General features: G+C 44.2%; 1 protein-coding gene and 1 long non-coding RNA gene across 4 annotated transcripts in view; one reads left to right on the top strand and one right to left on the bottom strand.

Moving 5' to 3' along the window:
• Window positions 1-18,277, top strand: part of LOC129658857 (uncharacterized) — a 442,729-nt gene extending 424,452 nt beyond the window's left edge. For all 3 annotated transcript variants that reach the window (XR_008717538.1, XR_008717539.1, XR_008717540.1), the window contains 2 exons: window positions 17,888-17,993; window positions 18,156-18,277. This is a non-coding gene — a long non-coding RNA (uncharacterized LOC129658857). The remainder of the gene's footprint in view (window positions 1-17,887; window positions 17,994-18,155) is intronic.
• Window positions 11,844-15,272, bottom strand: FZD1 (frizzled class receptor 1). The gene has a single exon (XM_055589682.1). The coding sequence runs from the start codon at window positions 14,863-14,865 to the stop codon at window positions 12,928-12,930; it is 1,938 nt and encodes a 645-aa protein (XP_055445657.1). The 5' UTR covers window positions 14,866-15,272; the 3' UTR covers window positions 11,844-12,927.
• Window positions 18,278-18,679: the final 402 nt, after the last annotated feature.

Genomic DNA, 18,679 nt, shown 5'->3' with positions numbered 1-18,679 from the left:
TTAATGAATGAACTGCTCTTTCATAAGGCTTTGTTTATGGAAATAAATAGAGTATCACCTTGATTAGTGAATTCCCTGGGAAGAAAGGGCCTTCTAAGAAGTCAGTTGTATCAAAAACCTAAACAAACAAGATCAGAATGGATGGGAAGCTGAGTTGCCTAAGAGGCCTCCATGCTCAGCTTCTGCCAGTGGCTGCCTGGCTGAAAATGAAGGGCCCAGGCTGAGGGGAAACAGGAGCCTTTTGAAATCCCTGCTCTGCCTGCCCATCAACCCTCCACCTGTTGCTCTCTCTCCCTCTCCGTTTTGCTGTTAGATGCTCTATGTAAGTGAGAGAAGGAGACCTTTCTTCCCTACCTCGTGATCAGTGAACTGACTGGATTCTGAAAGTCTTCTATTAATAAAGGAGTCACTCTAAGTTAACCTCTGGCTCAGAGGTAAAGAATCTGCCTGCAATGCAGGAGGCCTGGGTTCGATCCCTGGGTCAGGAAGACACCCTGGAGAAGGACCTACTCCAGTATCCTTGCCTGGAGAATTCCATGGACAGAGGAACCTGGCAGGCTACAGTCCATAGAGTTGGGGTCAGATATGACTGAGCAACTTTCACTCCACTATGGAATTAAAGCCCTATACTTTAAAAAAAAAAAACAAAAAACATATAAGAGTTTTAGACGTGGCCTTGGAGTGGGGCCTGTTGGGCACACCAGACTGGCACCTGGCTGTTTCTAATTTTGATCTTCAGGGACAAAGGCAAGCAGGATGAGTCACCTCCCTGCTGAGAGTTCTAAAAAGCTAGTTCTTAGAGTTCTCAGGCTCTGAGTCCAGTGAATTTTCCAAACAGTCTTTATAAAAGGAGGTTTGTAGACAGGAGAAAGGGCTAGGGACTTGTCTTGAGGTTGTGTTTGTTAAACCCTTCACACAAGCTTGAGACACCTCAGCTGTCCCCATCAAAAACTGAGGGAAAGGCGGGTAGAGCAGAGGGTCCTACTGGCACTGCCCCTTCTGTGTATGTAGTCACCAGGTCCATCCAAGGTCCCACTACCCTGACTCAGTCTGCTAGGGCGTTCCTTCTCCAAGCTAGCTCTCTTCCTGGACTGAGCACTCTTTTATTAATACTCACTTCCTTAACTTTGCCCAATCCACATGTTTCAATCAAAACACCTCAAGGGACTTCCCTGGTGGTTCAGTGGCTAAGACTCTGCGCTCTCAATGCAGGAAGCCTGGGTTCAATCCCTGGTCAGGGAACTAGATCCTGAGTGCCAGAACTAAGACCCTATGCAGCCAAATATATATACTCAAGAACCACCTGTGTCAAAATCACTAGAATGGAGCTTTGGGAACCTCCTCCCCTGGCCAACAAAATCAGATGCCCCAAAGCCTCATATTTATTAAGCTCCTTGAGTGGTTCTACTGTACACTCAATATTAAGAATTTCTAATAATCCATTACCATCCTTGATAAATATTGCATGTTTTGAGGATCATATAGTTTTATTTCAGTTAGCATTGAATGAGTTTTCATTATAACTTGCCTTATCTGAGATTGTCAAACACACCCTATACCTCCTATATTAATTCAACTTGACTCTAATGAAGCTGTATATTAATAAAAACATCTTTATAGAACAATTGCTGCATTCAAATGAACTTTAATCAAATTATCTCTACTTGGGAAAAAATATAGAGAGGATAAATGGTGTAAATTTTAAAAGAGATAAATGATAGATTTATTTGGCCATAACTTTGTACATGCTAACTCATTATTGATTTTGAGAAATTCTCTGTATCCCTATATTATCCCTGCGAATGCAGATGCTTGCAAATAATGCATATTTGGCAATAAATATGAATATTTGAAATCCTTCTTAAATAACTTGCTGAAAAAGGCATATTTTTTCAGACATATTTATATGTATATGGGAGGAAAATATGTACTTTTAGCCATAACACTCTAGATAGAAAAAAAAAATCTTGCAGTTTGTTTCTAGTGTAGGCTAAAAGTCATATTTTAGAGAACATTTTTAAGGACGCATTTGTAATGCTAGAAAAATTTCTCCTCCAAAAATGTCAACATAACATTTTAAATTAGGGCAGGCGTGCTCATTACCTGAATTTGTCTAAAAATGCAACCCAGGCAATTGACATTTTTCTTTTTCAACAAAATGTTTAAATTTAACGATGAGAAAAAATTTTCTCTATGAACATGGTGGTAACTTCATAAAGAATTAAAATCTTTAGTCACAGCTAGAAATACAGATCAAATTAATCTGAAATGGGGTGAATTAGGTAAACCGTTTCTCACATCCAGTGCTTCCCTAAAGGGCAAAACTACAATCATTTTGACAGGTGTGTTTCTGATGAAAACCATAGAGTTTTATCACCTGCAATTAAAAAACAGTGGGATTATATTATTGTTCACTTGGAAGAAGATGTTTGACAATAGTCAGTCATTGTCTCTTTCTGACCTATTTCTAGGACAGACATAAAACATGAATCTGGAGGGAAATGTATTGAAAAGACATATAGGGTAACAAAAAGGGTAGCAAACAAGAGGATACATAGCAAGGAACGTGAAGAAAGATGACATCTGGAATACAAGGAAATCTGGTAGAATTAGAGGATGAGAGATGATGTGCAGCCTACTTAACAGAAAATGGGGTGTAGGGCAATCAGTGAAGAATTGACCACTGAGAGAAACATGCTTTGAGAGGACAAAATGAAGAACAAAAGGAATTTAGGAAGCCAGTTTCTAAAAATTGGAATTGTGAAGAATGAGAATATTATGGGAATACTTCTTCTAAAAAAAAGATCCTCTAGCTGTTTCCAACAGTTAAACGTATATGTGGCAGGTGGAATTCAAGCACTCTGATTCTTAGAGCCTTGTCCTGCATTGATCTAGTCATATGTGTCCTTGAAATCAGGGGACCAGTCCCAGCTGGTGAGAGTCAGACAGTGAGAGAAAAGACTTGATCCAATATTGCTGGGTTGAGGATGGGAGAAGCGTGTCAAGAGTCACAGGAGCAGCCTCTAGAAGTCGGAAAAGGCAAAAAAATTGATGTTTCTCTAGAGCCTACTGAAAGAAACACAGCCAGGCAAAACCTTGATATTCATAGCCCAATGAATGTCACACTCTGAATTGTAAGACATCGGATTTGTATTTTTCAAGTGTATGGTAATTTGTTACAGCAGCAACAAGAAACCAATACTCTAGACCCTGGGGGTCACCAAGGCACTAGAATGTCCAGCCGCCCTTTCTATATAAAAAATAATGAAATGACTAACTGCCCCCATGTAAGCCCTCAACCCTGCTACACTTCAGGCATTAAAATACATTCAGTATGTTCCAGTAATATCAAAGCAACATTTTCACAATCACTATCGAACAAGCTCCCTTTGGCAACATAGTCAACAGGGACATAGGACTCCTGCAATTCAATTAGTTAGCAGTCTGGTAGAGGAGCTTATTTCTAAAAGGAAGGTATGACTGTCTTCCTGGTCATGATTTAGAGCAGCGCTGAAGAACTGCTGCCATGCTACCCAAGTGTGCAACCTACCAGCTAGGTCAGAATTGTTAGCATCCACAAAGAAACTGAATTTGAAACGGTGAATCCCACGGTGGGTATGGAATGCAGAAAAACGCACTTACGCTATAACAGCAACATCACTAGTTGACTAATATACAGAACCTTATTTGTGTCACTTAACCTTAAGGTTGCCCATTAACTTAATCTTCATCTGAATAAGTCTTGTAAAACATGCTTAGCTTGAAAAGAGCATGCAGGAACAATATATTAGTTTGCATTAGGCATTTTCAATTTCCATCAGCGATAAACATAACTTACAGAGGGAAGAAGGGAAGGGGAGGGAATTACAGGAGAGAAGAGTGAGGAGGGGAAGTGAGGAGGGGAGAATAATAGTTAGAATTATGTGTGTGCTAAGTCGCTTCAGTCGTGTCCGACTCTTTGCAAACCCCATGGACTGTAGCCCACCAGGCTCCTCTGTCCACAGGATTCTCCAGGAAAGAATAAAGAAAAAGAGAGAAAAGAAATAAGCAGTGAGGAGAGGAAGGCTAACATCTCTAGATCTAGTGCCTAAATGAAAGTGAAGTCGCCCAGTTGTGTCCGACTCTTTGCGACCCCATGGGTTGTAGCCCACGGAATTTTCCAGGCAAGAGTACTGCAGTGGGTTACCATTTCCTTCTCCAGGGGATTTTCCTGACCCAGGGATCAAACCCGGGTCTCCTTCATTGCAGGCAGAGGCTTTACCTCTGAGCCACCTGCTTAAGATGCTGTTATATACTTTATTTCTTTAATCCTCTCAACAACCATATGAATTAGTAAAATGTTGTTATTACTACCATTTTAGAGAATGGATCTGAGGCCAAGAGCTAGTTGAGATTCAAACCACATCTTGCAAATCCAAAATTCTTTACCAAGATGACATTCAACCTCTTTGTGTCCACAAGTCTATTATCTTGAAATTGATTTTTTTGAAAAAGAGGAAGATGAAACGTCATATTTCCAACTCAGGATTACGGCCTTATTCACCAGATGTGTCCACTCAGCTACCACTCTGTCTACTCCCACGAGACTCAGTTCTGAGAAAGACTGGTTGGCTTTGGTTTGCATTATATCCCTTTCTTTTGCACCCGCTTCCAGTGCCAAATGACCCCAACCTGTCTGTCTTGAGGACATCAAGCAGACTCTCTCAAGCTGCTTCTACCCCAGCTTCCTTAATGAAGGAGCTGACAGTTCCTGAGGCACCTGTGTTGCTCTGTGAGGGCTCCCAATCCGGAGTGTCTGCCTGTGAATTTGTCGCTTTTGGATCTGGAACATATTCTTAACCCTCCTACGGTTCTGACCTTCAAACACTCCTGGAGCCGAATTCTTGCCCCACACCAGCCCTCTCAAACAAAACCCTTCTTTCTCCTCATGAGGACTCAACCTCATTCAGTGCGGTAGGCACTGCAGATCAGTTTATCCTAAATAGAACCACAGTCTCATAAAAACTGGGGAAAATCCTGTGTGTGACCCGGAGAACCCAAGTGTAGTGATAAAGTCAGAGGACCGTGACCAAGAAAACTGCAGAGAGACCCCCGGTCTCCTTGAGTCCCTTCAGTGACTGGAACGTCCTTTTACAAAAGTAGTGGAAGGGAGTAGTCAAAGCCAAGAGTCTTCAAGATGTTTCAATCTCCTCCTTAATTAGCTCAGTGTGAGAGAGAGTGGAAACCCCTAGGATTTGTACAGAGCTTCCCTGTTTATATGGAGGAGGAAATGGCAACCCACTCCAGTATTCTTGTCTGGAGAATCCCATGGACAGAGGAGCCTGGTGGGCTACAGTCCATGGGGTTGCAAAGAGTCGGCCACGACTAAGCGACTTTCACACTTCACTCACTGTTTAGGGTTTGCAGTCTATTATTTCATTAGTGTCTCCATTTGACTCATGAAATCCTGTGCGTCAGACTCACTCAAGGAACTCCACCATGCTTAGCCCAGTCCAGACTGGACCCCGGTGTTCTGCCCCCCAGGCCAAGGTTCCTCCTCTGTAGAAGAACCTTCAGTGATGCAGGGACCTGCATAAAGAAACTAGAAATGTGAAATATGAGGAATAATAGCATAATACTAACACTTTAAAGAGATTTTCCAATAAACTAATTTACAGATTTTTCCCCACTAAAATTATGATACTCGGTGTCCTTGTCTAGATTGAAGTAATAAAAGCAGCATTTATTTTATTGACTGTTATGAGCTGAATGTTTGCTTCCCCACAAAATCCATATGTTGAAATCCTAATCCCCACCGTGTAGGTATTTGGAGGGAGGGTTCCATACTTAAGGAAATTTGTCTCTGGCATCTTGATCTTGGACTTCCCAGACCTCAGAACTATGTATGAGAAATAGCTGCCTGTTGTTTAAGCCACCCTCTCCATGGTATTTTGTTACAGCAGCCTAAGCAGATGAAGACATTGACTATGACTGCGATACAATGTCATCAGGGTATTCATCAGTGTTTACAATGTTTGCAAGTTAAAAGTAAAGCCCATGCTGCAGGCACAAGTAAATCCATATTTTTCTCAATCCTATTTCATAAATGTAATGTTTAATTATTTAAAAATACGTGTTCACAATTTTAAGTATTCCTCTAAAGCAGCGTTTCTCAACTTTGGCACTTGGAATCAGATAGTTGTTGGTTGTTAGGGGCTGTTGTGTGCATGTGAAATGTCTGGTATCCTGCCTGGCCTCTACTCACTAAATGCCGGTAGTAATCTACCCCTCAGTTATGACAGTTGAAAAGGAGTCCAGATATTGCCAAATATCTCCTGGGGCCAAAATTGGTCCCTATTGAGAACTTTGGCTTTAGAGTCAAATGTGTAGGTACCTCCTGAAATAATTACATTATCTGCACATCTTTTTATTTATTTACATCGAGTTTAATTCAAAGATAGCAAGAATAGTGTTTTGGTTCAGCGACAAAGGCAGCGAAAATTTATGTGTATTTACAAGAAGATTGATAGGAATGGATGAATCAGAAGGATGACAAGAAGGATGAAGTCAATATAAAAAGGCGTAGACCAATTTGAAGAGTTTCATGCAAATAGATATGAGAATGCCATGGATTTCCCGGTCCACACCCTACCTCTTCCAACTCCCAATAATCACCGTAGAATTTTAAATTTATTTACTTCTTTTTCATTCCTGTAGATACAACTTTTCATTTGGGGGGAAAACATGGATTCTAAACCTATTTACCTCTGAGAAGAAGTATGACAATTAAGTGTTGATGTATGGCCATTGGGGTGATCCCTGCTTGAGTTTGTAATCTCATTACAGTGAACTGTACTGACAGAAAAATAAAAGAAATAAAACCATATGCAAAAGTCTAACAATTCCTTACAATCTGATAAACTCTAACATCAATCAGAAAACAACAACAACAACACATTGTATTCCAAAGGAATACTTTTGAGAGTCTTTTATAAAAATAGCTACTTGACCTGGTTTCATAAGCAGCAAGAATAGGGCTCTAAGTGGCCACTTAAGTTTCTATCTCTATGCCCCATTTCTTCAGAAGCCAGAGACAGAATGGCCAAGATATCAGTGTGGTTTGTTCCAATATACCTTCATGTTCCACTCAGCCTCTGGTGATTGGTACTCACTGTCAAGACCAGTTACAAAGGGCTGTAGTCACTGGCTTTTCATCCAGTAATGAATGAGGCTAAAACGACAGTGGAATAGTTTTAATGCTGGACTGGTAACTGCCACAGCTTCTACTCTATCTTGGAAGCACGATTTGATCCATCACCCCAGTTTGCCCAGGACTTTCCTGGTTTTACCACTGAAAATCCCACATCCTGAGAAATTCCTCCGTCCTGGACAAACCCAAACAGTCGTACCCAGTCTGACTTATGAGTTTTTGACAGAATATTTATTGAAGCCAACTTTTAGAAAGTATCTTCCAAGAGCTGGAAAGATAAGGTCAAGAACAGTATCTAAATCTGCCTTTAAAGTAAAAAAAACTCTCTGTTTTCTAACAATCAAGTAGCACTTGGCATTTGGAATATACATTTAACTAGCCTGTATGACTTCCAGGTATTTGCTGCTGTGTTTGTGAAGATGAGCATTTCCAAGGGCAAGAGAACAGTCTGTCTCTGAGTGTTTCATTTAAGCAAGGACACGCTGCCAACTTGAAAAGAAATAAAGGCCACACTTTGTCTATGGGGGGATCCTGCAGTTATTCCCCTGCAAATTTAATTCAAACAGGTATAGAGATCTGAAACATGGAGATATCCACAAATTAGAGGATACTTGGATTTTAAAAAGGAAAGGAAAGAAAAGAAAACCAGGCCACTGAGAACTATCTCGAAACAGCAATAGTGTTTCCTTTTCATGGTAGTCACTCTAGTCCTGTGAACATGTTTTGAAAGTCTATATTGTGAATGAAATTTCTTGAGATCATCTTTATATGAAATATGCATATTACCAATTTTAAAAGCTAAAAATTGTCTTCAAGCAAATTGATTTAAAAAGTAGCATGCGTGTATAAAATGTGCAAATCAATGCTATCTAGTACTTTGCTTTTAGGATTATTAACTATATAAATATGACATTCAACTAGTGTATTAATGATTCCTTTAGAAAATTCAGTGTCATTTTATTTTTATCACTCAAAATTATACCTTTTTAGAATATCACTATCTTAAAAGGATTTATTTAGAGAAACTGCTTTTGGAAAATGTTATCTTTTCAAACAATTTTAAGAATCAGTTTGACCTATAAAACTGATGATAACCTTCAGAATATTTATTATACGTTCATTGTAAGATATAGATTATACTTGATCCTATTCATTACATGAGAAAGATTTCTGTGATCAATCCTTGTACTTGATCCATTATTAGGCTCCCAAACCAACTTATAAACAAAAGTCCCCAATGGAAGTGTTATTAAACAGGAACTTAATTCTGTAATAGAGTAGAGACACGTGTCACCACAGCTCATGATAAAACTTGAGAAAAGTAGTCTGGAGTCTCTCTTTTTATCACCAGGTTACCAATCATTCATTTTGTCACTATAGTTATGGTTTTATCCATCCATTGTCAAAGTTATGACCAAACTGAATAGAAATATTTAAGCCCCAGAAGTTTTACAGAATTCTGAGTCATGAAGCTCAAAAACTGTTTCTCAAATTCTAAAGGTATCTGCCAACAGTTCAAAATATGGATAGAAATCCTAGTACTCACCAGAATTAACTTTATCATGTTTGGCCCTTCCCTTGTAAGACCCCATTTCAAATGTAAGGGTCTTAAAGTAAGTCCTGAATTTAAGGTTGTATTGCAATTCCATTTTAGTAATGTAACTGGGGAACTCTTATATGTAGTCCACATCTTATTTTGATTTCTACAGCTTAATCCTGCAAGCCTTTTATGTTTGTATTAATATATTCCATGAAGTATTTATTGACAATATTCCTAGTGTCCACCTCAAGACATATGTAATGATCACATTTTGATTATCTCTTAGGCCGCAGTTACACAGAACATTATAATCAGAAATGTATCAGAGCTATCCAGTGCCATAACACTGGTTTCAATTAATTGCATGTACATTACATAAAATCTGGCTTATAGCCAACAGATGGATGAGAAAGCAATAAAAGCAAGAGCAGCTGAAGATGAACACAAATACACACTGAAAAATATGACATCCTTTAAAAAAATAAATATGTACCAGGATCGAAACATGGTATCATGGAAAGTGATCTGAAGTCACTCAAGTCCTGAAATGGTTTGTGGTTTAGGCATTTTTTTTAATTGGCCACCAACTCCTCACTGTGGTCTCCTTTCCTAGTTCACTGCTAGACTGAGAATGATGCAGCTACAGCGGAAGGCTTCAGTGCTCTGAGGAGACAAAAGAACCAAGACCAACTCAGGCTAACAAGTGACTGCCTCAGACAAACTGAAAAATCCAGTCCAGCTGTTTTGCCTATGTTTGACACTGACTGGCTTTGAGATTAAAAATATGACTTTCTGACCCCCACAAAATATAAGTAAAAACTGGCCTTTTTTTTTTTTAAACAGAGTATTAGAAAGCTTTCATACTATGCATAGATTTACTACAAAAGCTGAACCAAGCACACACACTGTAAGGGGGAAAATTGACTCCACTTGATAGCTGGCTTAAAAAAATAAAATAGGCAAACCAAATAATCTGAAAATAGGGTCTGTCATGGAAACAGCGTATTAATGGGACCATATTCCCAGTAGCTTTATGGTTTTTCAGGCAAGTCTTATTTTGCCATCACTGTTACAAGAAACAAAAGAATACACTGGCTTTTTTATGTGCTACACAATTTAAAAGTTGTTTTCTAAAAACAAAGCCTGGTGGCGACTTAAAACTGTCTTTTAAAGTTGCTTAAAGCTAGCATTATAAAACCTGTCTGCATACATCATTTTAAGAACACCCATAATAAGAATGCTTTATATTTATTATTTGGATAGAGACTAATAATCTTAAATTTGTTTCCAGAAATTATCTGTTGAATTATCTAGTGAGAAGATGTTTTTAATTTAGCCTAAGCATTATTTTTTGTGTGCCAATACAATAAAACCTTCTTCAATATTATCTAATACTAGATTAATGTAACAAAGAAAAAGAACCATAAAATTGCACCTTGGTAATTGAAATTGAATGCTCTTATTTTCAGTTAGATTTAATTTTGTCATCTGCCTTAAAATGATGATGATGACTTATGTGACGACTGCCTTACAACCATGAAACTAACTCTATTGTATAAAGGTCTTCATTTCAGCCCCTTGTCATTTTATCACAAAATGCTTTCATGGGAAAATTTAATATAGGTATTTTTAGTGCATAAAGGGATAAGAGACTTATTTTCCAAAGATATTTGAGGTTTTCCATCTGGAATTCTCCTTTTCTCATAACCTTATTTCCATATTGTAAAATATATAAGTAAACTTTGTATCTTTAATTTATAAAAATTAGTGTGTATATGTGTATATTTTATACATAGACATAGATATATACTTATATACACTCTACATATTATACATTTATATAAATTCCAAGAGTAGACCAACCAGATAATTCCTCTAGGGCAAGTTCTTTGAACAATATAAAAATGGGTCTTCAGAAACAAACAACAAAACAGCCTTATCCACCTAGCTGCTGCTTAAAATGCTTATAAACACACAGGTAACCATTTATTGATTGCCTGTTTATGGTTTTGGAATATCCAATATAAGATAACACCTCATAAAAATTGTGACAAAGATGAGGCTGATCATTTAAAAATCAACCTCCATATTATAGAAAGTTATGCAAATTTATTCTTTACAGAAAAAAAACTATAATAAAATTAGGGTTTTCTTTTTAATAATCTTCTGCAGGTAAGGAAATAATTTGCAAACTTCTGTTACATTGTTAGTGTCATGGAAACAGATCTTTTCTAGGGACTTCACATCATCAATCACTACAATGGAAGCCAGTTAATTTTTTGGAAGGACTGGTCTGAAGGTTTAAAGATAGACTGTTTCATTGAATTCCTGAATTTATATACTGTGGGTTTGGCTACAGACACTATAAAATGTAAAGACAGTTAGTGCATAGTGCAGACAGTTCCAGCTCTATTATTTTCAGGCGCAAAAATCATAGAATTTTGTACAAAACTTTGATTTTTTTTATTTGTGAAATTAAAAATATGGTATTATATATATATATAAACTTCTATTCCTCTATAAATATAGATGATTTTGTGATAGTGAACAGAATAAATGCATACCAAATTCAACGAGCATTGTCATTTTAGGGTATGACAGACATAGATTTATGTCCTAAGTACGGGCATTTTGATAAAACTCTTAAAAGTTTAAAACAATACAATCAGGAAGATTGCTTTTCTCCTCTTTTTCACAGAGAACTAAAGTGAATATTTTTCAATGGCTTTGAAAGATTACATTGGGCACATTTCTGTAAATCCAAAAAGGAACACACAGGATTTAGTGCAGTAGACCCGCAGCACACATTCTCCCCTTAGCATACATGCCCATATTTTGTTTATTTCGGTGGCTAATCCCATCAATTATTCCACCTCCTTTACTTCCTGGAATCTTACCAGGTTATTAGTAGTGATGTGGATTGTTCCTCCCTCAGAATGTGTTGTTGAATAATAATCATAATAATATGTTACAATGTACAAGTGTACAATGTACATTTTAAACTTTCTGACATATGTCTAATTATTATTTGATTGAAAATAAGAAAGTACCACTTCATTTTGAGGACATCCATTACACTGAAATCTCCTTCAAGTTTACGGTCTTGCTCTCCTGTTAAGGAAAGCAAAGATCATTAGCTCCTTAACAAAGCTTTCCAGGTGACCTAGTGTTTCCACTTTTCAGAAAGGTAAATCTAAACAGGGGTGCTCTCAATCTTAAGAGGCAGTTTGCCAGGCATCCGTATGCAATTAGAATTGTCTCTCCCAACCCACACAAAGCTCCATGCCTCTTCCCCAAATCTCAGTAACCACATCTTTCCATGACGCTGGCCAAACCCATACCAGGTTTTAGACGCTAGAGAATGAAATGAGCTCATCCACCAAAAATGAGACTTAAAAAAGTTTGGCATTGGTTACCCCACTCACCCTCTAACCAACTTAGTTGGAAGGAGGGAGTGTCTGGGCGTTGGAGGCCTGAGCCAAGGAGCCCAGGGCTGCCCCTGCCCACATCCGTGGGCCTCCTAGAAGCCGGGGAAGGTTCTGGACAGTGAAAATTTCAGTTTCGGATAGTCTAAGGGCCTGTCTTGGCAATTTGGCTCCGGACAAGAGCAGACTTGGGATCGGCCGGGGCCCACCTTCCGGTGTGGAAGCTTTGTGGATTTCTGTACCTGAAAGAGTCCGGACCCTAGCAAAGAAAGGGAGGGAGGGAGCAGAAAGGAGCGGGGAAGGCGGCGCGGCCCAGGCGCTCCCCACCCGCTGCAGGGAGGGGCGCGCCAGCACCCGCAGAAGCTCCGAGTGCTGCGCTGTGGTTTTCTCTCTGTGCTGCTCTGAAAAGGGCTAGAAGGAAAAATGGTCAAACCGCCCGAAATAATTAAAATTAAACAAACAAACAAGGAGAGTAAAAGAAAAACGCGTGAACGGTCATTTAAATACAAATATACTTACAAAAATCTTACACAGGCTATTTACAAGTCATAAAAGCGTACAGTCCTGGTACCAGAGCAAGAAAGGTCTGTGCATCCCCCCGCCTCTGGCAGTTGGGCCCTCGGGTCCCTGTGCCCCTGGGGACAGAAGCTTTTGCAGGAGCCTTGTTAAAAGCAGTGAATGGCTAGGGAGAGTAGCCAGATTTGGCCAGGATTCCATAGGGCCAGCGGGGCTGGGACCAGGCCGAGGGCTGGCGACCGGCTGAGTCCCCGGTCTCAGACGGTGGTCTCCCCCTGTTTGCTGTTGGTAAGCCGAGTGTAGAACTTCCTCCAGGAGTTGAGGGTCTTGCCGGACCAGATCCAGAAGCCTGACGTGATGCCCACGATGAGGGTCATAAGGTACTTGATCATGAAGACTGTGAAGTCGGGGCTCATGGGCGGGTGCGGTGGGGCGCCGCCCGCCTGGAGGTGGGGGCAGGGGATGGCATAGCTCTTGCAGCTCTGGGCCACCCAGCTGCGCTCCCACTGGTCCCGGAAGGCCTGCTCGTAGAAGTAGCAGGCGATGACGATGGTGGCCGGCACGGTGTAGAGAACGCTGAAGACGCCAATGCGCACCATGAGCTTCTCCAGCTTCTCGGTCTTGGTGCCGTCGTGCTTCATGATGGTGCGAATGCGGAAGAGGGACACGAAGCCGGCCAGGAGGAACGACGTGCCGATGAACAGGTACACGAAGAGGGGCGCCAGCACGAAGCCGCGCAGAGCGTCCACGTTGTTGAGCCCCACGAAGCACACCCCGCTTAGCACATCGCCGTCCACCTGGCCCAGCGCCAGAATGGTGATGGTCTTGATGGCCGGCACGGCCCAGGCGGCCAGGTGAAAATACTGCGAGTTCGCCTCGATAGCTTCGTGGCCCCACTTCATGCCGGCTGCCAGGAACCAGGTGAGCGACAGGATCACCCACCAGATGGAGCTGGCCATGCTGAAGAAGTAGAGCATCATGAAGAGAATGGTGCAGCCCTCCTTCTTGGTGCCCTGCGCCACGGTGCGCGCCCCGTCCTCCGCGAACTTGTCGTTACACACCACCCGGTCCTCCAGCAGGAAGCCGGCAATGTAGGCCACGGCCACCGCCGTGTAGCAGCCCGACAGGAAGATGATGGGCCGCTCAGGGTAGCTGAAGCGCCGCATGTCCACCAGGTAGGTGAGCACGGTGAAGAGCGTGGAGGCGCAGCACAGCACTGACCAGATGCCGATCCAGGTGCGTGAGAAGCGCAGCTCCTCGGGCCCGAAGTACATGAGCCCGTACACCTTGGTCGGCTCGCAGGGGGCGCCGCAGTCCTTCTCCCCCAGGAAGTGGTAGTTGAGGTAGGAGGGCACCTTGAGGGCGCGCGGGCACGAGAACTTGCCTCGCTCCGAAGCGCCGGCGCCCCCCGCGAAGCCGCCGCCCCGGTGCCCTCCGCCGCCGTGCTGGGGGTTGCTAGTCCAGAACTCGGGCAGCAGTGAGGGCGTCGGGGTGCCCTTGTCCGACGTGTTCTGGCCCACGCACAGCTCGCCGGCGCCGTGCACCGGGAACTTCTCGCACTTGAGCGTGTCGGGCCACTGGAAGCCGAACTTGTTCATGAGCGCCTCGCAGCCCTGGCGCGCGCGCTCGCACAGCGAGCGGCAGGGCGGCAGAGCCTGCTCCAGCACGGTGCACACGGGCGCGTACATGGAGCACAGGAAAAACTTGAGCTCGGCGGAGCACTGCACCTTCACCAGCGGGTAGAACTGGTGCACCTCGAGGCCCGCATCCTCCTGGTTCGTGTGGCCCAGCAGGTTGGGCATGATGGTCTGATTGTACGCGATGTCGGTGCACAGGGGGATGGAAATGGGCTGGCAGTAACCGTGGTCCGGTATAGAGATGCCCCGCTCGCCGTTGTACTGCTGCCCGCTCTGCTGTTGCTGAGGCGGCGGGGGCTGCTGCCCCGGCCCGGGCCCCTGGCCGGCCGCCTGCGCCCGGACCCCCAGCAGCAGCGGAGCCTCCAGCAGCCAAAGCAGTAGTAGTAGCCGGCGCGCCAAGCGCCGGGAGTCAGCCGGGGGGCGGCGGCGGCTGCCCGCGTCCCCGCTCCCCTCCGCTGCCGGTACAGTGCGGAGCGCCCCGGCACAAAGTTCCCAGCTCCCGCCGCCGCCGCCGCCCCCGGCGGCTCGGGACTTCTTAGGCGCCTCCTCCTCAGCCATACTTTCTCGGCTCCTTTCTTGGCGCCGCTCGGCTGAAGCTGGCTGTGGCGCGGCTGGAGGATGCTCCCCCTGCGGCCGGGGCGATCTCTTCCCCGCCGGTGCCCTCCGTCGAGCCCGAGCCGTGCTCGGCCCGCTCCCCCGGCTCCCGCTCCGCGTCCCGCAGCCGCCGCCGCCGCGGAAACTTGCGATTCATGAAGCGCGGGCTGCGGGGAGAGCCCGGGTGGCTCGGGCGCGCCGAGGGTCGCGTCCCGCCTTCCTGGCCCTCGGCTAGCTGGCTCCTGGCAAGCGGCGCCGCGCTAGTGGCGGCGGCCGGGTAGAGCGCGCAACTCTCGGCAACCCAGCAGCCTCGGCTCCCCCCTGAGCCTCCGCCTCCTCCTCCGCCGCCGCCGCCTGACCATTTGTGTCAATCCCTCAACTCGCTCGCTCTGCTCTCCCTCGCGCGCCCTCCGACCGGTTTCCAGGCGCCCCGCAGTCTGTCTTTCACCAGGAGGGAGGAGCCTTGAAACCGACGCGGAACTGGAGGCTCAGGGACCGTCGCCCAATCGCTGCACTGGCTTCCCGGCGCAAAGGGCCCCCGCCGCCTGCTTCCCAGAGCGAAAGTCGGCGGCGGGCGGGAGAAGGAGGAGGCGGGAGGGGGAGCGGTGGCCGAGGCACCGCTCGGGCACAAAGAGTGGGTTTGCTATGAAGCGGGACAGGCTTGGTTGCTTTTGCTTTTGCGGAAGAAAGGGCGCGGACAAGTAGGAGAATGGTCCCATATGCTGCTGGAGATAATGAATAGGAGTCGGCCGACCGCGCGATTTAGCTTTTCTTTTCTTTTATCAATTTTCGTGTTTAAAAATCCTGCTCTGAACGCTGGTTACAAACAGCAGACCGAGCACTTCGATCCGAATAGATTCCTTTGACTTAAGGAACGCACGGCTTCCTTCGAGTTTGTATCTGTCGAGGTTTTATTTAAAATATTACTCTCAAATCCTAGAGCTCTCAGGCTGGGCTTGGCGGGCTTTGGGCGCGCCGTTTCCCCCAAGAAGTTCGCCGGATCGCCGTCAGATGAAAAACCACCACAACCAAACACAAACTTCCATAGCATTTAAAAAGTAAAGCCAGATCTACTGTCCGCTGTTACTATCTTTTCTGTAGTCAAACTCCTTTTTTCTCCTTTTTATCAATCCAGAAACAGAAGCAAAGGGAAACTACCCATTAAATATTTCGAGAGAAAACCTTGAGAGCCCGACCAAGGAGGAGAGAGTCCTGGATGCCTGAGACTCCAGAGGGGGTTTAGGGCAAAGCTGGACTTGGGGGCAGCCTGGACCCTGGGGAGCTTCAGGGAGGCTTCCACAGGCCGGTACGCCCACGGCTCCGGGGGAAGTGTGCAAGGGTCAGACCTGGGCCAGTTGGGTTGGGCTGCAGAATGGTGTTCCACTCAGACGGAGAACAGCGGGATGCCAGTTAAAAAAAAAACAGAACAGTTCAGCCCACTTACATCCTTGTTGTTGTTTTCCTGTAAGATATTTTCAAGTAATGGTCTAACCAGTGACTCAGTTTTATCAATAAAATGCCACCGTATTATTAATTCTACCTAGGTTTTGTGGGCCTATGATTAGACTGTCTCTTGGGATCCTTTTCTACAGTTATTTTCTGTCTTTTGTTTATCCATTCATTTGTTTAATAAATACTTACCAAGTTCCTATTGTCCTAGAAGCACTGTTAGGTAGTAGAATACACAGATAGGCAAGACCTGGCCTAGCCTTACAGGTAGCAGAGTGCAGCAGGGCACAGAGATGAAGATCAGTTCTCTAAATGCACATCCCTAAGCTGAAGTCCATGGGGTCTCTAAGAGTCAGACACGACTGAGCGACTTCACTTTCACTTTTCACTTTCATGCCTTGGAGAAGGAAATGGCAACCCACTCCAGTGTTGTTGCCTAGAGAATCCCAGGGATGGGGGAGCCTGGTGGGCTGCCCTCTATGGGGTCGCACAGAGTCGGACACGACTGAAGCGACTTAGCAGCAGCAGCAAGCTGAAGGAGGGGCTTTCCTGGTGACTCAGATGGTAAAGTATCCGCCTGCGTTGCAGGAGACCTGGGTTCCATCCCTGGATGGGGAAGATCCCTGGAGGAGGGCATGGCAACCCACTCCAGTATTCTTGCCTGGAGAATTCCATGAACAGAGGGGCCTGGGGGCGCTACAGTCCATGGGTCGAAAAGAGTCAGACACGACTGAGCCACTAAACACACACAAGCTCAAGGAACATAGGAGAGCAGCCAGCCAGTGGAAAAGGTGGGGAGGGATCTGATGGTGAGGTGGATGGAAGATGCAAAAGACAGGAGCTCCAAAGTGCTTAAATTGCCAAAGGGGGAGATGGGGTGGGTGTGGTTGAGATATTATGGCAGGAGAAAATTTTAGCCCATACTCTAGTCAAAGTTATGGTTTTTCCAGTAGTCATGTATGGATGTGAGAGTTGGACTATAAAGAAAGCTGAGCACTGAAGAATTGATGCTTTTGAACTCTGGTGTTGGAGAAGACTCTTGAGAGTCCATTGGACAGCAAGGGGATCCAACAAGTCCATCCTAAAGGAAATCAGTCCTGAATATTCACTGGACTGATGCTTAGGCTGAAACTCCAATGCTTTGGTCACCCGATGCAAAGAACTGACTCATTTGAAAAGACCCTGATGCTGGGAAAGATTGAAGGTGGGAGGAGAAGGGATGACAGGATGAGATGGTTGGATGGCATCGTCAACTCGATGGACATGAGTTTGAGCAAGCTCTGGGAGTTGGTGATGGACAGGGAGGCCTGGCGTGCTGCAGTCCATGGGGTTACAAAGAGACACGACTGAGCGGCTGAACTGAACTGAAAACATTTGGGCTAAATTATACAGACAGTAGGGAGCTGTGGAGGCTGACTTTTCCCCACATGAGCGGGGAGTGGCTTCAGGGGTGGCTGAACAATATTGTTATAATTCATATCTGTTTGATATGTTAAGTTCAACTAAAATATAGCTTTTTCTTTTCTTTTTTAAACAGCAGTGCTCCTCAAAGTGTGATCTCTGAACTAGCAGCAGCCCTTGGGAACTTGTTAAAAATTCAAATTCTCTTGCCCCACCTAGGCCTTCCTGAGTCTGACATCCAGGTGAGTCTGATGCTAGAGAATAACTGTTGTGTTCTTTTCTATACTGAACACTTTATTAAACATTTGATGTCAACTCCATTTTAGAATTGTCATAGTAGTTGATACTAAATGGTAATTTATATTTGGCCTGATCATTTGCTGTCTAATCAATTTGGTCACCAGATCTACGCAGTTGAATTGATCATCTAATTCCTGAGAATGGATCAGACCACCAACCTGCCAAGAGTTGAGATGAGTGAACACAAAGCCCTCATTCATAAATCATTTGTTAATAAATCATGAAGCATGAAACTCAACTGGAAGTAAAATTATTTATTCTCATATAATGCATAGGATGGATCTTAAAAGGTAGTTCCATCTGGATAACGTTCCCACTGAAAAAAAGCTCAATTCATCAATATTCACAAATACTCTTAAGAGCCCCAGAGTTTTTCTGAGGTTTGCAGTAATTCAACCAGTGGCTTCAGGATGACTGGGGAAGAGGGAACCTGGGGCAGTGTCATTGGGAAGCTTAAACATTAGTCTAGACAGTACTTCCCTGTGGTAAAGAATCTGCCTTGCAACTCTGGTTTGATCCCTGGTTGGGGATTAGATCCCACATGAGGCAGAGCAGCTCAGCCCCCTTGCCATAACTCAAGTCCATTCGCCTCACAGGAAGATCCTGGATAATGCAACTAAGATCCGAT

Source organism: Bubalus kerabau, chromosome 8, assembly GCF_029407905.1.
Source record: "Bubalus kerabau isolate K-KA32 ecotype Philippines breed swamp buffalo chromosome 8, PCC_UOA_SB_1v2, whole genome shotgun sequence".
Lineage (NCBI taxonomy): Eukaryota > Metazoa > Chordata > Mammalia > Artiodactyla > Bovidae > Bubalus > Bubalus kerabau.
The sequence above is the reverse complement of the archived record's forward strand: the minus strand, read 5'-3'. Positions and strand labels throughout refer to the sequence as shown.